Raw genomic sequence first — 22,484 nt, 5'->3', positions numbered from 1 at the left:
AATACAAGCTGCAAATGTTATGAGAAAAATGGGGGGGGGGGGGGGGGGGAGAGTGTATCATACGTGCTTTAACAATAATAATATTATTATGAATAATAGAGCGTTGCGTGATAGTGAGGAAGGAGCTCTTGCGTGTTGCTGTGGTGGCTCTGAGAAGAGCCGTTGAGTGTGAGAGAGTGTTGCCAGCTCACTTCTTCTTGCCTGCTGTGGCCGCCTTCTTGACTTTGGGCTTGGCGGCCTTCTTGGCAGGGGCTTTCTTGGCTGCGGGAGCCTTCTTGGTGACCTTCTTGGGGCTCTTGGCTGCCGCCTTCTTGGGGCTCTTGGTGGCCTTCTTGGCTGCCGCCGCAGCGGGCTTCTTGGCCTTCTTGGGGGACTTCTTAGCGGCTGCGGGCTTCTTGGCTGCCGCTGCCTTCTTGGGCTTTTTAGGGGCTGCTGCCGGCTTCTTGGCTTTGGCAGCGGCCGGCTTCTTGGCTTTGGCAGCGGCCGGCTTCTTGGCTTTGGCAGCGGCCGGCTTCTTGGCTTTGGCAGCGGCCGGCTTCTTGGCTTTGCTCTCGGTAGCTTTCTTGTTCATCTTGAAGGATCCGGAGGCCCCGGTGCCCTTGGTCTGCACCAGAGTGCCTTTGGCCACCAGGCTCTTGATGGCGGTCTTGACGCGGGCCTTGTTCTTGTCCACATCGTAGCCTCCGGCAGCCAGAGCCTTCTTGAGAGCGGCTGTGGACACGCCGCTGCGCTCCTTGGAAGCGGCCACGGCTTTCACGATCAGCTCGCCCACGCTGGGACCCACCTTCTTCGGCTTGGAAGCCGTCGTCTTCTTCTTGGCCGCCTTGGCCGGGGCGGCAGCGGCCGCAGGTGCGGGTGCTTCCTCTGACATTTTTCCCTTTCGCTTCTGATCGAGAGTCACGGTGCAGTGATGGCAACTCGGAAGCGTCACGCTGCACTTAAACGCACCATGAGAACCGTGGAGAGTGAATGTAGCGCGCGCCGCTCTCGCGTGCGCCACGCAATGCTTCAGTTTGTGTTTCGTGTCTCGGGATCAAAGAGCTCAAAGTGAGTGTGTGAGCAGCACTGCAGGCCGACAGTGGAGCAGTCCACAGCGGACTCGTGTCTCCTCGGGCAGGCCTCGTGTCGGGCTCTGGTGCTCTCTGCTCTTGCTTCGTGGAGCCTCCAAAGCTTAGCGACTCAATGCGGAGCTCAGCGCTGCTCGGCGGCTTTTTGCGCTCTTTTCTTTCCTAAAACGAAGGAGCCGCAGAAGAGCTCCGTGAAAAGCCCTTTTCCAGCTCAGACACATGTTCGTTCACGCACTCAGAGTTAAAAGCAGCATCTGATGAGCGCAGCTGTGCGACAAAGTGACGCCGCGAACTCCCAGCAAACACACCGATGCAGCTGGAGGCCCACGGAGCAGCGAGACTTCTGTGAGAGCTGCTCACTTCTAACCAAAGCACAGCGGCCTCGAGTTCCACTCACGTTGTTGTATATCAGAAGTCACCATTAGTTAGTCACCTTACGGCAGCTCGCTTCCACACTTTGGCCCTGATCTCTTAGTCTGCATCAGTCTGTTTCCTTCCAGCTACAGACTACAGCTACAGTTACCGACTCTACAATAAACAACAACAGCGTGAATACACACATCCACCAACTGATCACTAAGTATCTCAATGTGCAATACTCAATACCTGCTAAAAAAAGAACATCCAACCATCTCACTATTAAACATTCTCTTTTTGTCGCTACTAGTCAAACGTATTTTTATTTCTATTTCATTTATTTAATCAGAGTAATATTGCTGTTATTTTTTGGCATTTATTTAATCCTGCTCTGTCCACGTTGCTGCTGTAACAAGGTGAATTTCCCAGCTCTGGGACTAATAAAGCTTATCTTACGTCCTGGATAGCGACCTCAGTCTAATCTAGTACAGTGCATTTAATTATGCCCAGTATATCTGTGCTCCTTTTTCTGCAGGATTCTATTATTCTTCCACCCACTAAAAAAAATGTGTAACCACAGATTGTTGTCCAAGATGAGTAAAATGCTGCACAATACCTCCCATCATGTGCTTGACCAGTCACAGAAGAGCGTTTAGTGAGAGACTGAGATTTCCAAAATTCACCTCTGAATCTGAATCAGAATGGGTTTTATAGCCAAATGTTGAGCAGGTTTACAACATTAGGAAATTGCTTCGGTACTTAGTGCAAAACATACTGTAAGACAACACTTAAAAAAACATAAAAATTAAAAGTGCTAAGCAGATAAATATATACACCTCTATGTATACCTTTTAAACACCACAGGAAATCATTCCTCCTGTACAACTCCTCCATCTTATTCACAGCACTTGCTACAAAGATGCCTTCCATCCAGGGGTACCAAAAGTGGGGGAAGAGAAAACACGTTGGACTCCTTTTCTTATAATAAAAAATACAAAAAAAAAAATATTAATAATAACTTTAAAAAATTATATTAATGATAGTAATTCATACCTTTCCTAGTATCCATTTTGGCATCTAGGGTAGCTAATGTTTGCCCTCTAATAGTCCAAACAAACCACGCCTTTATCATAGTTGTTAGTCTAGTTGTGTGATTATAGTGTTAAAGTTCACATCATCAAGTCAAGTGGCTTTGTCATTTCAACCATGTGCAGTGGTACAGTACACAGTGAAGCAAGACAGCGTTCCTCCAAGAGCGTGGTGCTACATAGGACAATCAACACAGGACCACATAAAGTGCAAATGTACAACATAAGAACAACGGTGTGACCCCAGATCAGAACGATACAGACAAGACAGTGCAATAGAGAACTGCAACATGAATGTTGAAACTAAATTTTAGGTTTACTGCTTCTTTGGATTCAGCTATGCAATATTTTTGTGAAATGACAAACTTAACTTTGATATCAGGAGGGGGGGGGGGGGGGGAGAACAAACCCCCCCCACACACACACACACAAAACACTTCCATTTTACACACAGTAAAGAAACTGTCAAAAATGAGTCACTGGCCAGAGCAACATGTGTTTGGGTATTTTGTGGAAAAAGTACTGTTTTCAATTTGTTTTTTGGAATTTGCTTTGTATTGAATATATTTGGAAATCAGAATTTAAAAAAAAAAAAAAAAAAATTAATTGCCCCTTATCCCCAAGGGGCAATTAAGACACAATAGAGCAGCATGACGTTGAAGACAAGGACAGGGCATAAGCAGGCAATAAGAATGAGATAATAAATACAGAATATACACAGTTTTAAAATTAAAGTGACTGAATAGGTGAATAAATAAGTGACTAAAAGTGAATAAAGTGTCAGCTGTACAAAAAGAGCATAGAGTAGTTTGTTTACAGGTGTGGGAAATGGTCTTAAGGGCTGGAGTTAAAAAGCAGAGTGGCTTTGGGGACAAAGCTGGCTCTCCCTCCTCTCAGTCCTGCAGGAAATGCAGCGGAGGCGCCGCCCACAGGGGAGCCATTGAAATGCACTGAAAGACTGTCAAATATAAAGTCGCATTAATGTTGTATTTGTAGTTACTTTGTCATCGTTTCACAACAAAAACAAGAAGACATTTCCTGAGTCTGGGTCAATGTAGCGGATCAATAGCACCTAGTGACAAAGAACCATATCCGCGATTCCAGTAGTTGGCAACATAGTAACTAGCACGTTTGACGGTAGGACGTATGCTCTTTAGTTCAAAGTGGGTGGCTCTGAAAAGAGCCGTTGGGTTGACTGACAGCAGATCAGTTTACTTGGAGCTGGTGTACTTGGTGACGGCCTTGGTGCCCTCAGACACTGCGTGCTTGGCCAGCTCACCGGGGAGCAGCAGGCGCACTGCGGTCTGGATCTCCCTGGACGTGATGGTGGAGCGTTTGTTGTAGTGGGCCAGGCGAGAGGCCTCGGCAGCGATGCGCTCGAAGATGTCGTTGACAAACGAGTTCATGATGCTCATGGCCTTGGAGGAGATCCCGGTGTCGGGGTGGACCTGCTTCAGCACCTTGTACACGTAGATGGCGTAGCTCTCCTTCCTGGTCTTTCGCTTCTTCTTGCCGCCCTTGCCGGCGGTCTTGGTCACGGCTTTCTTAGAGCCCTTCTTGGGCGCTGACTTTGCGGGTTCAGGCATTTTGTTTCTTCGGTACTCTGCAGCAACGAATGAGCTGTGTGATAGAAAACAGCTCCCTTTATACAGGCTGTATGCTAATATCACTGCGCAGGCCCTCGGTTCTCATTGGCTGAGCTGCACAGTGGGCCGGACATTGTGTTGGAGGAAATCTATGAATTGTGCTAAAACAGGCGCGCATCTAACAAAGAAGTGGTCTGTGTGATTGTTTCCTCATTTGTTGGAACAGTCATTTGTATTAAATGAGCAGTAAATGTAGTGCTCTGTGTGGCAAATATGGAGGAGTTAGGGAGACACAGACTGAAAACAAGAATATGCTTAAGATGTGACTACAGTCTGTGTGAATTGGGCCTCAGCAGCAGCAGTGTTTCTTTGGAGCAGTGAGCTTTGTTATCTTCACACCATGCTGGTGTTTTCAGAGTGATGATGATGACATTTAAGAACTGTAGAACACTCGATGCTGACGAGCTTACGAAGCGCAGTAGGTTTGAAACGCTGCTCTGAAGCGTGGTTGAAACAGCTCTTGTCACGTGTAACCGAGATGTTGATGTGTTTCACTGCAGTTTCAACAGCTGCAGTGAAAGCGCTTCAAATAAATGAAGCGCTTTCATTTATTTATATATAGTAGTATCAGTATGTATTAGTTCAACTCTACAAGAATCTTGATGATGTATTTCTATATTTCCTTACAAGAAATGAATGTGCATCTCACTAACAGCTACTCAGATTTAGCACTCTCAACATGATTAGTCAGCCTACAATAGTTTTATGCTGTGACAACACAGTAAAGTGTGGCTATGATAATGATACTCAAGTCAAAGAATTCATGTTAATTTTACAAATTATATTATATATTATATCCAAGGTGGGTAAGAAGATCTAAAAAAAAATATCATTTGTGACCTTCGCTGACACCATTTCTTTACTCTGATGAGTTCTGAAGCCTTACTGAAAGTCTCCAAATCAACCATTCTTCTGTAGATGATGAGGTAACTGTTTTACAACTACTCTTTCAGGAATTTTTGAGAAAGTGGTTGATTACTGCCAGCTTGAAGGCTTGAACAGTCTTGTAGGTCTAAAAGACATGTTGATGGTTTGGAGGAAGTAATCACCAAAGCTAACTCAAAAGACCAATTGGATAAAAAGAGTCTAAATACAAATCAAATTAAGCTGAAATGTTAGTTTTTCCACTCATGAATTTTCAGCACCAACAAATATATTTCTGTTTATATTATAGGTTAAAAAGCAGTCTGAATTATTCTTAATGAGGTATTCACAAATTTACAGGTGTATTACTCTGTACAGCTTCCATATTTTGAAAATAATATTACAAAGCATCAAGATATGTTGCTTATATGCTAATGCAGCAGCTTAAAGACTCGTGATAATAGCTCAATATGCTTGTTTAGTTTCCTGCAGCTGACCACGATTCAGCAGCAGACTGAACCAGGACTGGAAACCATTGCAGATGTCTATTTAAAAAACATCAACAATTCAAAGGTAAACTTTTGTGCTCAATAATCTGTTAGTATACAGAGCTTATTCTTTGTCAGGTCACACGTCAACTGTCAGCAAAACTTTTACGGTGTGGTTTGCTGGGGCAGCAGCATTTCTGCTGGGGACAGAAAGAGACTGAACAGAGTGATCTGGAGGGCCAGCTCTGTTCTAGGATGCCCTCTGGACCCACTGGAGGTGGTGAGTGACAGGAGAATGGTGACTAAGCTCTCATCCCTGTTGGACAACATCTCCCACCTCATGCAGAAGGCTCTGATAGGATTGGGATTCTAACATGGGAGTGATATGGGAGAATTTATTACTGTGGGTTAAAAGCCTTGCTGCAGCATTTTGGACCGTTTGGAGGCAATTTAAGGAAGCCTTTGACACACAAAAAAAGAGTGCATTACAATAGTCTAACAATGAAGGCGTTGACAAGCATCTCCAGTTCACCTTTGGAGACAATAGTCCTAAGTTTGGCAATATTTCTTAAATGGATAAAAGCAGGAGTGGGTCACAGATTTGATACAAGCATCAAAAGACAGATATTGATCAAAGATTATCCCAAGATTTCAAGCAGTAGCTTTTGTTGTCCCATAATAACCTCTGTTTTGTCCACAAGACATTCTTACAGTTTAACTATTTGCTCTGTGTCACCTGGTTTCATGGCTAGAGCCAACTTGTTATCATCTACATTGTGAAAAAATATTCAATGGCTTCTTATAATACTGCCTAAGGGAAGCATGAAAAGTGGAACACAAAGCAGAAAGTAGCTAATATTTGCAGACCAACATTAAAAATGACGGACAACCATGGAAATCTTTTAGCAAACAAAGCAATCACTAGGAGGTTTAACACATCAACACTTCCCTTTTAGAACTTCTGCTTAAGTTAACCAAGTTAAGTTGGTTTGTTTCTATTAAAATATTCATGACCAATAATCATATCCAATCACAATCAAGTGTTAAAATTTCAAAAGTAAGATGTAAAGGAAACCTTTTTCACATCCGTAAGAGTACTTGTTTGGTGGATGTGTCAGCAAGATTATTAACAACTGAGGTGATACAGTGAAAGCATTCAGTGCAAGACTGCGACCAATCCCTATTTAAGTGCCAGTCCATTACCATCAGGACAAGCGTGTTTGCTTGACACCCATAAGCCATGTTGGCTTGACTTTTTTTGCAGTCCAATTCAATTGCCATTTCATGCCAAATATCATCACAACCCTGTTCTTTATTCTAATTATCTTGTGCATCTATTAGTATTCCAAAAAAAAACCCCCATGAAAAGTGGAAAATATATCAAATATATAATTATGTCATGCAAAATCCTTCCAACCAATTTACAAGCACTCCAAGATCTTCACTGTAGGCCTTAATTTCCTGTCTATTTGAGTATGCATGTTGGTCATGTTGGCTAGGGGCTTCACTTTGTGCAGTGTCTCCTAAATTGATGGTGTGCCCCATTTACATGGAAGATATTGTTTGATTTGAGTGACAAATGAAATAAATCATGAAACGGTAACACACAACAGGGTAATAAAAAAACAAAAAAATTTAAACTAGGGTGACAAATGAACAGAGGTGGTGGTTTACGACACCAACTGTCTGCCATCTATAATCCAGTTTTGAGATCCCTTCCCAGTTGCCTTAACGCCCACTCACATCCTAGGCCATCTGACCTCAGGAAATCACATGATAGGATGGGGCTAGGTTTCACAATGAGCTCACCCGAAACCTTGGCTGATTGTGACCTACACCCGTTTTCACACCTTGGCTCATGTGATTAGGTAGAGGATCATTAGGTGGTCCATTGTCCCTCGTGGGGGGAAACGCCCACATATTGCCATGGCTGGTACATCAACACACTTACACTAAAGATAGACTGTGCCTAATAGGATCATAGCCAGAACAATATGAAAAAAAACATCATAATACTATGTGCTGGTATAAGAATGCAATGGCTTCTGAAATCCTTCCAAACAGTTACAGCTCCATATCTCGCTGGTAGAAATGTTTCATCAACATATCTTTATTACGCAGCTCATTCATCCATTCTCTTCCAGACTGCAGAAAGTAGTTATAGTGGTTGTTCATGCTGAGCACACTCCCTGTACTTACCTGGAGTACTACACGTGACCTAGCCCATTGAAATGTGACAGCCAGCAATTTGCCATCTACAGTTCTGGATCCTGTCATTAGTAAATAAACCCCCCCTAGACTCGGTCTTCATGTGAGTGTTCTGCATTTCTCTCTGCCAAATGGTGGTTGAAAAAAAAAAAAACATTTGGGAAAATTTAACAGTGTGACTTTAATGTCTAACTTTGCTCCAACCCATGGGCACCAAAGGTGAAAGTGGCAGATCAGAGGCCCTGATCAAAGTCTCGTCATTCTGGCTAAGATTAATTCCTCTTTGAATTAATCTGAATGACCTTTTGAATGACTCATGAAGAACAAATGCTTTGTTCTTCATGTTTTCTTTTCATTCACAGAGCACATCAGTTCACAACATCAAGTTTATCACCAGAAAATGTTGAGGTACGGAGTGAAGTTTGGTCTAGATGCTTTGAAAAGATTCAGAACCATAAAACGTGCATATAACTTGTGCCCCAGACTACATCTTTGTTTGTCTTTTTCTCATGAAGCCATGAAGAGGCAAAATGAAAAGAGGAACTAGTCACCCATCAAGCAGAAGTCTTTATCTTATCTTCATCTCCAAATGACACCAAGCCACAGCTCACCCAGCTCAGGCTGGGTCATGCAGCGATAGTTTATTTCCCCATAACACATACACATGTAAAACACTGTCAATATTTTCCATATCTACTTAAGTTTTGTCTAATTTCTTCATCCATCTGTTTCCTGTTCATGTCTTTTCAGTAATCTACAGAACTATAGCCCTCACGTCTGTAGTCATGAAGTGTTTTGAGCGGAAAATGTCACAGTACATCAGAAACTGTCTATCCCCCTCCCTCGACCCCTACCAGTTTGCTTACAGAGCAAATAGGTCAACCTAGGACACCATCACCCCACACAGAGGCTGAGCCATCTGGAGAACAGGAGGAGCTAAGTGAGGATGCTCTTCATGTACTACAGCTCAGCATCAACACCATAAGCCTATATTTATTTTGTTTCCCCTCACGTAATGAAAAGCAGAAACATGCTGTTTGATAAGACTCACTTATAATCCTGCACTGAATTCTTTTTGTTGCTCCCATCATGAGCAAAACTTGACAGAAAAAACCATGAACAATAGCTACTTTTACTAAAACAGAGGAGACACAAGGTTTCAGAAACAACTGAGGCAATGCACAGACTGTCAGAGTTATGAAAATGAGTCTACATACAGCAGAATTCTAGTCACTGTGGGTGACTAGATGCTAGTCACCCACAGTGACTAGATGCATGCTGTTTATTGTAGGTCTTATCCTTGCGTTAATCAGTATATTCTGCTTTTATGGCAAGCAATCTAATAAGTGTTTTGAGAGTAATGATGCAAACAGGTCGCAATTTCGTAGTATGCACAAGAGATAGAGAGTGATTTCTTAATTTATATCTGTTATGCTGTTCCAGTTTGCTAAATCATTTCTGTTGAATTATTTTCTGTTTGAACTCCCAGAGCAAAACATTTTCTCTCCCTAAACTTAAATTGTTTAAAAATGTCTGCAAATTACTTTAGAAATTTAAAGTAATCTGTGAAATCCCAAAAAGCTGATTCTGTTCATGTGGACAAGACGTTTTTAGTGGGAGAAACATTTCATCACTCATCCTAGTGATGAGTCCTTACAGTGAAAATATATAAACATGATTCCAGCAGCAAACAGAGAAAATAAAATTAACATTTCTTCAAAAAATTATGCACTGTAACTGCAATAACACCTCTCATGTCCATAGCTTCTTTTCCAGCTTTTAGTTTAGCTATTATCTTTATCTCTGTTTTCTGTGCATTGTTCTCTGCATCTCTGCAAAAACATCTTAGTCATGATGTGGTCAAAAACCTAAATGTTTTCTTCCTCTTTAGTTGAATTCCTCTCTTTCTGTTTTTTTTTCTCCTCCAAAATGAAGATAACAAATAAAAAAGCAATTTTTTTCTATCTATTATCACATACTGATTTCATAGTTTTCTACAGACATGTTCAAATATGGTTATGGTGTGCCTACCAGGGGGTGGTCACTTTGTTCTCTATAAAAAACCAAAACTTCCCCGGTACTGTGTCTACGTTTTTAGCATCTCCCTTTTACACACTTAAAATTAACCAGGAGGTGTGGGCATCGTCTCTTTTTCCAAAAAAGGTAAAGCAATAAAGTTTTTTGCTTTTAGATTTTTTAAATTTTTGCTGGTAAAAATCAAGCTGTGCAACTACTTTTTTGTCAATGTCTGTTTTTGTCACCTGTTGGTAATTTCCTTGATTAATATTTTTATGAAACAAAATTTCAAAGAAAGTGCAAAACTGGAATAAAAATGTGATAAACGCCATCAATGAGAAGCTGAAAGCTTGTATGCTTTGCATTTCTGCATAAAAAACTGTTTGTCAAGTATTGCAAACTGATTTTTCTGTAAACTGATGAATTAATTTATAAACTAACTATTGATCTACATAAAAAAGTCTATTTGTGTTATTTCAATAGGGGGTTATAACCAGAAGTAGCTGGCAACACATGTGAAGGTAAGTGAGGCATCTCGATATCATGTTAAATGTTTGTGTTGTTTCTTTAAAACATTCACTTGGTTTAATTGTTATGATTGTCATAGTTTATTGGTTAAGACACAACAGTTTTGTTTGTGAAAACCACTCTGTTGTTAAATCTGATCTGATTAGATGGCTGGCCTGTGCTGGCTGGTGATGGTGCCAGCCTTCTTCCTGTCTCCTCCAAACATTTTGGCTGCTGTAAACCAGGACTGGCTCACGAACATTGTAGCAGCCGTCAAGAACAAGTGAGTTGACAAAAGGTTTTGGGTTTGGTTTTTTTATGTGTGATATTATATCTAATCACTGCTCTTCTAACCTGCTAGTGCTATTATCGATCTGTTGAGTCACCTAAAGGCAAGACATCTCTCTATGACTTCAGCCTTTATTTCATGTATAGTTGTAATACAAAGTATGTGACTTTATTTTACAGTGCAGTTTTTCTGTTGTTTAAAGTGATTATAATGAGCTTTAAATCCTAATAAAAGATTATTATTATTATTATTATTATTATTATTATTATTATTATGTATTAATTTGCAATAGTATGTTTTAGTTTATAATAATGATATCACTATTATTATTATTAATAGTAATAGTAGTAAGTAATTATTAATGAAAATCTATAGTAATAGTATATATAGAATACAATGTACACGTACAACAAAATTTTGGGTGCTCCATGTCAAGTGTGCAGGAATAACATCTAATTATTAGACAGGAATAAATAGCAAACAAGAGACATATATACAAAAATAACTTTGGAGAATAAAATAATTGCAAAGTGCTTGTAAATAGTGCAAAGTAAGATTTGGTCTGAATAAAGTCTGTGTGAGTGGCCTGAGTGATGAGGATTACTCAGACTGGTGAGCTGGGTGGGCAGGGGTGGATTGTTAACAGTACGAACTATCCTTTGGAAGAAGCTGTTTATGAGTTTGGGATTGTGAGTGTGAGACCTGATTGACCTGAGGCCAGGGCTGGACTGGGACAAAAAATCGGCCCGGGCATTTTGACTAGAGACCGGCCCACCAGGTATAATAGGAAAAGCCATAAAGCCTTTGAATGAAAACAAACGCTGTTGTAACAGTGATGTACGCTGTCTTGTTGGTTTATGTATGATTTCTACACATTTTATATCAGATAAACACTTTGGTTTTAAGATTCAGACAATTATTTATTAAAAGCGAAACATTTTAAATGAGAATAAGAAAGAAAAGTATTTCTTTGTGACCCCCCTTTCCCTGTTAATGCCCTACCTGGCCCCCTGGCAAAACTTTGCTAGACCCGCCCCTGCACAGTTACCAGCTGTCAGCTACTTAGAAAAGGATCCTGGTGTTATTTGTCTCTCAGAAACAATTTATAACTTCCCTTCAACTCATTCATGTCACCTAAAAGGTAAACCTGTTTCTCCATCACCTGTTCAGTTCTGATGATTCAGTAAGGACATCTCCTGGTTTCCCTCTCACCACATATCCAAACCGATATCATGACCAGCAGCTTTTACAGCTGTGGCTCCAGCAAACATCAGCTGATACTAGAAAGTAATATTAAATAAATTCTAACAACAGCTGATCAAGCTTAAACATGCTGCTGTTGTTTAGCATGACATCCGCTGGTTTCCTCTTTCTGGCACAAAGTGGGCGATAAACAAACAAGAGAGAAAAGCCGATCAGCTGATCATTGATCAGTTTCATGACTGAAGTAGCAACAGGAGAGGGAGGGGAGAGAATGAGAGAAGAAGAGGCAGCTGACAGCGTAAAGAAAACTAAAAATCACCATCAGCCCACCGGGCAAATGCCCGGTATGCCCGATGGCCAGTCCAGCTATGCCTCAGGTTATATATAGTAGATCAATAATTGGACTCCGAGGTTGCTCAGGGTCTTTTGTTATTCATTAGAATAAAATGTACCATAAAATGAACTTGTTTTTTAATATGGAACTTTTTAAAAAAAGAGAAAAAAAAGATGCAGAGAATTGCTTGTTATGTCTAGTGTCCCATAAAATACATTTTAATCATCTGTGTGGGGCATTTATGGCGCTTTTTTTTTCTTTTTCCCTGGTACCCTCAAGACACTCAATGCAAAATATACTTTTACAACTCACTGACAAAGCCTAGATCATCACTGGTAGTCCGAATTTAGTGTGCAGTTTATACTTATTATATCATATTTTTGGCAGGTATGAACTAGGTGATTCCTTCAGCGTGGCTTTGAACATCCCACAGAATCAAGATCCAAACAGTCTCCAAGAAGTCCTTCAGAATGACCCAGCAGACAGAGTGAGAGGAGCCATTTCACAGGGCCAAGTGTACAAAGGCACCAGGGTGGTGGCAGCAACACAGTCACAGGCACTATCACATGTTCTTCAGAACATACAACCATTCATAAAAAGTAGTGAGGGTAACGTTCTCGTCATCTACTCTGAAAACTCTCCAATTTCAAATGACAAAGGTATCACTTTGAACATTAATGATATCACTCACAACTGGAGCGGTTACGCGTTTGTTTTTTCTAATGTAGCTGATGTTCCTGCTTCAGACATGTCTCAGCTGACTCAATCATTTAAGCATCTTGAGATTACCAAACTTGGGCTTAACAACATGTATCGTTGTTATGCACCTGGAGATGATGCTTTTCAGTGCACAAGTTGCTCCTCGGGGGGAGATGTTACACCCGCATGTGTTGCAAACACAGCCCTGTCAAGTCAAGAACAAGGTACAGATGTAGAAACACCTAAACCAGGCCTTGGCACTGGTCTATTCAATGACGTAGGCAATGACATAGGCACGGGTATAGGCACTGGTATAGGGACTGATATAGGCACTGGTATAGGGACTGGTATAGGCAATGACATAGGCACTGACATAGGCAGAGGGATACCTCCAGGCTCAGGTAGGGGAAAAGAGGGTCAAATGAGCAAGTGCAAAGGAAATCAAAGAGGAAGCTTCAAACGCAGGGGAGGCAGCAAGCTTAGAGGAGGAGGTCGATGTAAAAAAGGAAGCAAGCTTAGACGAGGAGGTAGACGTAAAAAAGGAAGCAAGCTTAGACGAGGAGGTAGACGTAAAAAAGGCAGTAAGCTTAGACGAGGAGGCCAACGTAAAAAAGGAAGCAAGCTTAGACGAGGAGGTAGACGTAAAAAAGGAAGCAAGCTTAGACGAGGAGGTAGACGTAAAAAAGGCAGTAAGCTTAGACGAGGAGGCCAACGTAAAAAAGGAAGCAAGCTTAGACGAGGAGGTAGACGTAAAAAAGGCAGTAAGCTTAGACGAGGAGGCCAACGTAAAAAAGGAAGCAAGCTTAGACGAGGAGGTAGACGTAAAAAAGGCAGTAAGCTTAGACGAGGAGGCCAACGTAAAAAAGGACGCAAGCTTAGACGAGGAGGTAGACGTAAAAAAGGCAGTAAGCTTAGACGAGGAGGCCAACGTAAAAAAGGACGCAAGCTTAGACGAGGAGGTAGACGTAGAAAAGGAAGCAAGCAAGGCAGAAAACAGGGCAAAGGCAGAAGAGGAAGAAAAAGACGCAACAAGAGTAGAAGAGGTGGCAAACGTAGAGGGAAATGGGGGATGGCATGGTTAAGGTAAAACAGGTCTGTCATAGCCTTAAACTCTGACAAGCAACCCAGTGAAGCTTACAAACACAAGATCCTCTGAGAAACTGCATTATTTTTCCTTTTCATATATTTAGTTGTTGTTTTTTATGCTAGCATAACTCTTATTTTTTGGCCTTTGTAAACAAAATAACTTGCTTTCGAACTTGTCAGTGAGTTAATATGATCATGTCCCATGTCACCTGCTGTTTAAACCTTCAAGGAACTGCCAGTAAATGTTGGTTTAAAAAAAGAATAAAATACATTTGAAAATAATAAAAAGAAACATGACACTAGAAATTAAAAGAATTAATCCACTTTAAGAATTTTACAACCTTTTACTGATTTAATGAGCTTTTCTGAAACATTCTTACAGATCTGTGGTAGGAGCAATCAACTTGAAACTTTTGTCTTGAATCATGAATTGGAGTCACAAAACAGGGACTTTGAAGAGACTACTATTTCATTTAGTCAAAGATTAAACATTATCAAAACTTTAATGTTCTGCTCTTCCTGATTAAAGCTTGGCTTGGCATGCATTCTGGTCTCTGTGTCAATTATTTGGAAACTCTTGTGTTATGGTACTATTAGACTTGCTTTGATAAATAAAGGACTGCACAAGCTAGAACTTTCTATATATCCTGAAACCAAATTCTCTGAACTATTGCTCATGACATTTAAAGTTATGTGTTTAATGAACAGAATAGTGCATTGCATATAACATTTAGCCATTTTAAATATGTTTTGTGTTAAAGCTATTTTATCAAAATATTACTCCTCAGTCACTACAGTTTGTACTGACATTACTGATTCACTTTTTATTTCTTTTTTTTAGATGGACATTGTTCGGGTGAAATAGGCCAGCTAATCAGTAAAAATGGATTGTCAGACTGCAATGTGATTCAAATAAATTGAATCAATGTCTAAATGCTCTTGATCTAATAATTATGCAGCATTGCTTTTAAAATGCATTAAAAATTTAAATAAATAACACATTTTAAAAAACATGGGATATTTCAGGCCATTTTAAAAATGTCTATATTTTCTCTTTTTTTTTCATTTTTGGCCTCTCTTGACAGTCTCTCTGTAAAGAGCTCTTATCTTCTTTTCTAACTAACTGTAGATTTGTTCCTTCTTTTGCTGATACCCTTTCTAGCTCCTTGTTGCGTTCTGAAATTCTTCTCCCCTCTTTGTTCCTCTCTTTTAGACATATTGTCTGTAGTTACTAGTTTAACTTTAGTTCGGTATATATTACAAAGCATGCCTGTTTCACCTTTTTCCCTTCTCAGTGAACATAGGCTCATATGTGCACGACTATGTTCATATGTGCATAATACTCCTATTTGTGCTTATGCACACACAAATGTAGATTTTTTTCAAATCCACACTAACGCGCACTGTCAAAACACCTGATAAAACTCAGCATGTTGCCCGTTTTAACATAAATCAAATTGCTTCATTTTATCTGGTAAATTGGCCTTGTAACTGAAAATGATTTAATTTTGTTTTGTTAATTTGTCTAGCAAAGTTTCTGATGTTCCCTTTAGGAGGCTTGGATGAAACGCTACATGTCAAGCGCTGCCGTCGGAATCTGCAACTACAAGTCCCACAATGCCGTGTTGTACTGCAATTCATGTGACCACAAGAGCAAACATGGCGGAAGTAGACGCGACGAAGTCTCTGAGCAGTTTGTTAAATGGAATCGCACAGAAAGTATATTACAACAACAGCGAGATCACAGAGGAGCTGCTGAAAAGCGAGCTCTACCCCGAGATGTCGCCAGACGAGTTCACAGCTTTGCACGACAAAATGAAAGGCCTTTTAAAGGTAATGCAACACGGCACCCTGCACTACTGATGATCCTGATGCTGAAGTGGCAGTCGAGACCAAGTAATTCTGCTCTAGCTTTGATTTCACTAATATTCACTTCAGTTTAGGAGAAAGGGTTGTGTCTGCGTGATAGTGCATGCTTGTGCCCATCCAGAAATGCACAACACGCAAACAAACACACATCAATGAGAGGCACCGTGAGAATATCTGTTAAAACGCAACTCAGAACATTTCTCGAATGTTTCTCTCTTAAAAGAGCGGCCGAACGAAGAAGTCTTCATGAACACGTCTGTCAAATGAACTGTCTTTCTTTTTATGGATGAGTGTCACCATGTTTGGACTCCCAGCATTTAAAGTCAGGACCTACTCATCCAGCTTTCTGTAGTTTCGATGCTATTTCAGTACTTTGGCCTTGGGTTGCTTCCAGTACAAGTGAAGCAATGATTGAGTCAAATGGGTTGCTTGCCTCATTGCCAGGAAGAAATTGGAAATTATTCTTTTATGTACAAGGCAACATAAGGCTAACCTACGTTGGGGGTAGGGGATGTCAGCTCCTTAACATCTGACAGCATCTTGGACCACAAGTTCTATGTTGTGAATGATGCAATTAATGGTCAGGGTTGATATTTTCACTTGGTGAGGAAAAGCCACACAACTATCAGCCCATCATTTTCATAACTACATGATGCCAAAGACAGCAGCCCTGGTGCATATAAAGCTACACAACTCATCTTTGTAGGAAATTCTGGTGTCAACAATCAGGCAAGAGGCTGACACCTAGTAGGTATGTTTCTAAAGAAATTTTTTTTCGATCTCTTGATGCTCTGAATCTGGTTCATTTTGCTTTTATTAAGTTAACAGTAGTTTTCACACTGAAATGGCGACACTTCATGGTTTGATGAAAAGTGTCACAGGATCTCGAGCGCTGAAATTATGTGCTGCAGACTCTTGCAACTTTAAAAAACATAACATTTGATACAGTTGTGGTCAGAATTTCACATACTCTCATCACGGTCATGGTAATTTTGGGCTTGTAATGATTTGTAATGATCTTTGAACTATTTTCTTCTAGGTTGAAATGATTGTGCATCATATTTCTTCAATGACTATATAAAAAAATAAGAAGTCGATGTAAAAGGTTACATTTAATTTGGATTTTCTCTAATACACAGAGAGTCAAAAAGATACATACCAGCTCAAATATATACATATGCCCTCATTAATATTTTATTAAATGTCCCTTAGCTTCTGGAATAATTCTAATTGGATATTTGACCACCCTTCTTACTAAAATTGGTAAAGTTGATTTAAATTGGTTGGTTTTGTGGCACAAACTCGTCTTTTAAGCGTAGTTCACAAATTTTCAGTATGGTTGAGGCTGGGCGTTTGGGAAGGCCATTCCGAAAGCATGATGTCAGCCTGCCTTACCTATTCCAAAACCAGTTTTGGTGTGTGTTTGAGAACATGTCCTGTCGTCCATGTGGCCAGCTACAAAATTCAGCCTAGTTAGAGGGTGTTGATTTTGAAGCACAGGATTCTTTGCTCCAAAAGTTGTTTTTTTTTACCATGGCAACATAAAACGTGCAACATTTTAGACTGTTACAGCAGTTTCCAGTTCATGGCAAGCTTGGGCCTTGGCAGTTCCTGGGTTGTTCATAAACATTATAACATATTTCCTGTGCTTACAGAGTTTGGTAAATTGGTAACACATCCAGATCAATTGTACTTTGATGTAGTTGTTTAGAATGATGATCTTGGACTCTACAGTTGTTTAGCAATGGTTCTTGAGATCCACTGGAAATTCCATTTACACTTCCTTGGACTTTCACATTGGTCAGTCCAGTGAGTGTTGCCATGCAAATCCTTGTTATACTGACAGACAGAACCTACCAGTTGCAAACCTATCAATTAAGAAGTTAATAGACCTTGACCTTATCAAGTAAAAAAAAAAGTGCAGAACCTCCAGCAATACTTATTAAAGCATCTAAGTGAGTGTATGTATGTATTTGAACCTGTATGTATATTTTTGACCCTGTGTGAATTAGAAAAACTCCAAAGGAAATTCAAACTTGTGCACATAATTCTCTTGAAAAAAGAAGTAATTAAAGATGTATGCCAAAATCATTCTATCCTGGAATAAGACCAGTTGAAAAAAATCATTCAAAATCCAAAATTAACATTGCATGATGACATGATGAGAATATGTAAACTTCTGATCGCAACTTTAATGTCTTATCCCGACTGAACAAATAACACCCTTGATAAAATATCTCATAAAATCTCATAAAAATGCTGTTTAAACAGACTTATTACTTATAACTTTAAATGTTATTATGTCACTCTTTCTTTTTTCTTTTCCTCCTTTTCTATGTTTTTATCAATGGATTTTTGTTTGACTAGTGTCTTTAAAGACATTTAATGTTTTTACTCCATGCTAGGCAGAAATGTTCCATTAAATAACAGCTTAACACATAGTTTTCAGATAAAATAGCTAAATCCTGACTGGACTGTCTTAAATTTGAAAGAATTTAAAACATTTAAAATGTATTATTATTTTTGTAATGTTTAAGGTAAGGGTGACAAACCATTTACTGGTTTGTAATTTTTCCACTGGTTCTTCTCTTTTGTCAATAGGGGGCAGCACTAACATGAATATCCTACTCAGTCAGTACCTGCAATGCCCAAAATAATTGTTGTTTTGTTGTGGAGGAGTTGGGTTGTTTTTGGAAACAAATGAAGTGCCTGTGAAATGTATTTTTTGGGGCAGATTTGGCCAAACAGGGAAAATACAAATGTCAAAAGTACAGACTGTCTAAATGTATAGAAAGACCGAATACACTGTCCAGTTAAAATGCACCCAAACACCAGTGTTTATTCTTACTTTAGTTACATGGGGCTTCCAAATAAATGTCATGGGGAAAATACTTCTTGTTTTGGAAACAGTAAAGGTAAAAAGAAAGTACACACTCTTTAAATTCTAATTTTCAAGTCATAATAAAAATAAACTGGTCCTTAAAAAGTCTTAAAATGAAGCAAAGTATTAATTAATATTAGTAGTATTATATAAGTATTAAAGTAAACTGCTTGCCTTTTCATAAAAGTCACCACACGACACTGCTGTAGCGATATGATTACAAGACTTTAGAGCTCCAGGTTTGTGTTGAATTTCATCGTCCTCTTTTCTGCATCTCTCAGTCCATCGCCACAGCAGACATGGACCATGCCCAGCTGGAGGCCTTCCTCACAGCTCAGACCAAGAAACAAGGTGGTGGTGGCTTGAGCGCTGAACAGGCCGCTGCACTCTCTCGTTTCTGGAAGAGCCAACGAGTTCGAGTTAAGGAAAGTTTGGTGGCTCATAGCCGCTGGGAGCCCAGCCTCAGGGGCCTTTCCTGGAGAGTGGATCTCCAGGCTGCAGCCAGCAGACGGGGAAAAGCTCACAGCGGCCCAGTCGCCCTGGTGGAGCTCGAGCTCGGCAGAACAGGACAAGTAAGCTATAGTTCCAGTTTCTTTTTTCTTTGACACAAACTATCATTCTTAGCTTCCAAGGATGTAGTGAGGTGCTAATTTACGTTCACCTGTTTTCATTTTCCTTAAAAATAAACGTGTCACCATAATTAAAACTATAAAGTATCCTAAATGACTTTTCTAATAGTACAATCCCATTATCTCCAAAAGTTGATTCTGTTCATCTGGACGTAGCGTTTTCAGTGGGAGAAACGTTTCGTCACTCATCCAAGTGACTTCTTCAGTCTCAGCTGACTGCAGGTTTCCCCAATCTTATAAACAGTACATTTGCATAATGACTGAAACCAGCCCACTGAAGGAACAATGGGCTGGGAAGTCAGTTCCTTCATCGTAATTGTGCAAATTCTCATGACCATTGATCAAAGACCACTGATCAATGACCATGAGTACCATTTACAGAGAGTTGGAGAATGGCTGCAATCACAGCATTGTAAGATGGTGAAAGATGTATCCCTAGTGGGCTGGTTTCATGCATCAAGACATACAATCACATTAGAAAAAACTAAAGTTTTATATATGCCAATTAATTATGCTTCCGGTTTTGAGTTTGTGGATGTTTAACAGTATTTTCTCAAAGCAGAGCTGGAGCACAAATGATCATATTTTGAAAATGACATTAGCTCAAGGGGAAAACAGTGAGGGCTATAATATGTTACAAAGGACTGAAACACTATTAAGATGCCTTTAGTAGCCTGAAATCGTTAGAGATATAAATATAGGCATACTGAGTCTCAGACTCCACACAGAAAGACTCTAGACTGGATTCAAATCCAGGAACTTCTTGCTGTGGGGTATGGTACTAACCACCTCACCGCTTCTTTACTGCATCACTCCTCACATTTATGAGTTTATTGCTAGCAGTTCAAATGGACATGTAAGCGCATTTACACAACATAAAGCCAGAGGAGAGTCATGAATTGTTTTGCCCTTTCAATATGGGTGGGACGTAACTGGACTCTGTCCAGTAGAGTTTGACAGCAATAGCTTTGTCATTTACTGTTATGCAACATCAACTCTAAGTACCCATTTATGATTTGACTGATATCCATTCCATAACTGGTTCTGTAACCTTTGGGGTGAAACGGAGAGGCCATTATGGAACTAACCACATGGTGGTGTCATTTTGTCTAATTAACTACTGCTGAAAGAGCAGATTTCAATGTGGCCGTACTGGATAGCTTTAGTGAGCCTCAGTCCCATGAGAGGTTTAAATTTACTCTGTGCCCTGAACAGTTTTAGAGCTGAAAAAAAGTTCTGTAAAATTGGTAATATTAGCTTACTTTTGTAGTGTATTCAAATGTATATTCAGATTTAGGAGAAGGAGCATTGCCTTCTCCTTTAAATTTTGGATCACTGTTGGATATTTACTTTTTAAACAATTCAATATTGTAATAATAGAAAAAAATCCCCAAATCTATACTGCCACGGGCACTTCTACCACTACATGAAGAGACTGTAAAGAATTTAAAAGTTGGATCATGTTTATGGATTTGATTTTTTGCCTATGATTGATTTAAGCTGTTGTTGCTTTGTGAAGAAATCCATTTCTCAGTAAAAATCATAGGAAATCACATTTACGTTGCTATGAGCCCACATGACCGTGTGTGTGTGTGTGTGTGTGTGTGTGTATTATCAGCAATGTCCAGACTACCAGGATTTCTGGTCCTCTGAGTTTCTGCAACATATACATTATATACTGCATGTTTTTACGTGCAGCTATGATTCTTCTACCTGCAAAGAACTATTACTGTTGTATCATGAAGTACCCTTGTAGTTCTAGTTCTTGTCACATTTGGAACCAAACTAGGTATGCTATATGTCCTCATGGATGTACAGACTGCAGTCAAATAATTGCTTTAGCACCATAGAAAGCTGATATTAATGTGTAGAGTTGATGCTGGTGTCATTTCCTATGACTTGCTGTCTGATTTAGAATGCATAATGACCTGACAGGAAGTGGCTCAGTCAACCATGGTGTGAATGCCAAAGCCTGCATGACTGTTTTTCATGTATTTTGGATACAGAATGAAACATAGTTTAAGATGGCTTAATGTGCTGTACCGCTGAGCAGCTGCCTACACTGAGGAGTCTATTCAATTTGGTGTATTTTTTTCTGCAGGTTCCTAAGCTCAGAGAAAGCAGATCGGCAGACCAGAGCAGCACATACTCTCAATGTGCACAATGCCACTGAACTACTGTTCAGCAGTATTATTGCCCCATTCAAGTCAATTTAAATGTAGCTAATAAAAGCTCAAAGGCTGAGGAAGAAGGTGGAGGAGACTGGTAACTGGTGAAATGAGTTGCTAAGGTGTCTTTCAAGTCTTGAATCCCAGAAAAGGCCTAATGATAGGATGCCCATCATCACTGCAGAATCCCCTGTTTTTCTTCAGCTTCACACTAGGAATTAAACCAAAGTTTTTCTATTTTTATCCGCAATCACTGAATGATGTGCAGGGAATATTATATTGCTTTCCTTCAGTAATTATTTATTGATTAAGAAGTAGACTGAGTCATTGTTTTAGAAAATAATATTTAAATTCTTTTTGGAAATATCATTAGTTGCTGACCCATTATGTTCAATCCGTTCACCGGCCTCTAACACCTCCGTTCTTTTGTCTTTCTCAAGGCCTCAGAGTTTGTGTGTCTGGAATTTGATGAAACCAAAGTCAATCAAGTGTTGAAGAAGATGGCTGACATCCAGGAGAGCATCGACAGAATTGTTCACAGTACCTGAAAGTACTTCCTGAAAGTTTATCTCAAACAGCAGAGACAGAAAGATAACTGTGACTAAGAGTCCAATGTTGAGGCATAGTTTTTCCACTTGCTCAGATTTATCAGAAATGAAAGTGGTGTGTACGTGTACAGATATACACACCACTATCAATTCTAGTAGATAATACTTGTGGTCGTCCTCTGAGAATAAGTGGTCATTAAAGAAGAACTATTCCTCTTTTTGCAATATAGTTTGCAAAGCTTTGGGATTCTGGGATTATGAGAAATAAGAAATGCGATGAAACTAAAGTGAACAAAAGCAATGTATTACAATGTAATTGTAGATATTGTCAAACTAAATAAGAAGTATCCCACATGTAATTGTTTTTTTATTATTATTAAAAGGGACAGAAAGATTAAGTTGTTTTTGTTGTTTGTTTTTACTATTAATATTTTTTTTTATCTCTATCTCCTTCAGCATCACCTTCATGGCCATGGTGTTGGATAAAACTGTGTTTAAACTACATGTGAAGTAATAATTGGAAACTCTTTCAACTGT

At 39.7% G+C, this 22,484-nt stretch overlaps 4 protein-coding genes across 5 annotated transcripts; 2 read left to right on the top strand and 2 right to left on the bottom strand.

The window, feature by feature from the left end:
* Positions 1-187: 187 nt before the first annotated feature.
* Positions 188-871, bottom strand: LOC134628405 (histone H1-like). Its single transcript, XM_063475071.1, has one exon. It carries the CDS (start codon positions 869-871, stop codon positions 188-190), a length of 684 nt encoding a protein of 227 aa, XP_063331141.1.
* Positions 872-3,267: 2,396 nt separating this feature from the next.
* LOC134628404 (histone H2B 1/2) lies at positions 3,268-4,106 on the bottom strand. Its single transcript, XM_063475070.1, has one exon. It carries the CDS (start codon positions 4,096-4,098, stop codon positions 3,724-3,726), a length of 375 nt encoding a protein of 124 aa, XP_063331140.1. The 5' UTR covers positions 4,099-4,106; the 3' UTR covers positions 3,268-3,723.
* A 5,709-nt stretch (positions 4,107-9,815) lies between these two features.
* On the top strand, positions 9,816-14,792 carry LOC134628403 (putative per-hexamer repeat protein 5). 2 transcript variants are annotated; one of them, XM_065471189.1, is made up of 5 exons: positions 9,816-9,881; positions 10,218-10,255; positions 10,409-10,524; positions 12,455-12,554; positions 14,694-14,792. In XM_065471189.1, the coding sequence occupies exons 3-5, from the start codon at positions 10,409-10,411 to the stop codon at positions 14,715-14,717; spliced, it is 240 nt and encodes a 79-aa protein (XP_065327261.1). In that variant the 5' UTR covers positions 9,816-9,881; positions 10,218-10,255; the 3' UTR covers positions 14,718-14,792. The 2 variants fall into 2 exon arrangements, with proteins under 2 accessions (XP_065327261.1, XP_063331139.1); XM_063475069.1 differs by lacking the exon at positions 14,694-14,792 and having other exon boundaries at positions 12,455-14,386.
* Positions 14,793-15,499: 707 nt separating this feature from the next.
* On the top strand, positions 15,500-22,331 carry commd1 (copper metabolism (Murr1) domain containing 1). The gene is made up of 3 exons (XM_063475068.1): positions 15,500-15,685; positions 18,884-19,174; positions 21,840-22,331. Exons 1-3 carry the CDS (start codon positions 15,512-15,514, stop codon positions 21,945-21,947), a joined length of 573 nt encoding a protein of 190 aa, XP_063331138.1. The 5' UTR covers positions 15,500-15,511; the 3' UTR covers positions 21,948-22,331.
* Positions 22,332-22,484: the final 153 nt, after the last annotated feature.

Source organism: Pelmatolapia mariae, linkage group LG6 (assembly GCF_036321145.2).
Source record: "Pelmatolapia mariae isolate MD_Pm_ZW linkage group LG6, Pm_UMD_F_2, whole genome shotgun sequence".
NCBI classification, from domain to species: domain Eukaryota; kingdom Metazoa; phylum Chordata; class Actinopteri; order Cichliformes; family Cichlidae; genus Pelmatolapia; species Pelmatolapia mariae.
Note: the sequence above shows the minus strand (reverse complement) of the source record. Positions and strands in the feature narration are given on the sequence as shown.

What these genes read in the sequence shown, in the direction of transcription:
- LOC134628405 (XM_063475071.1), bottom strand. Translation starts at nt 871, where the DNA reads ATGTCAGAGGAAGCACCCGCACCTGCGGCCGCTGCCGCCCCGGCCAAG.
- LOC134628404 (XM_063475070.1), bottom strand. Translation starts at nt 4,098, where the DNA reads ATGCCTGAACCCGCAAAGTCAGCGCCCAAGAAGGGCTCTAAGAAAGCC.
- LOC134628403 (XM_063475069.1), top strand. Translation starts at nt 10,409, where the DNA reads ATGGCTGGCCTGTGCTGGCTGGTGATGGTGCCAGCCTTCTTCCTGTCT. An exon ending in GTAGCAGCCGTCAAGAACAA is followed by an intron (nt 10,525 to 12,454) that starts GTGAGTTGACAA and finishes TATTTTTGGCAG; the next exon opens with GTATGAACTAGGTGATTCCT.
- commd1 (XM_063475068.1), top strand. Translation starts at nt 15,512, where the DNA reads ATGGCGGAAGTAGACGCGACGAAGTCTCTGAGCAGTTTGTTAAATGGA. An exon ending in AAATGAAAGGCCTTTTAAAG is followed by an intron (nt 15,686 to 18,883) that starts GTAATGCAACAC and finishes TGCATCTCTCAG; the next exon opens with TCCATCGCCACAGCAGACAT. An exon ending in AGCTCGGCAGAACAGGACAA is followed by an intron (nt 19,175 to 21,839) that starts GTAAGCTATAGT and finishes GTCTTTCTCAAG; the next exon opens with GCCTCAGAGTTTGTGTGTCT.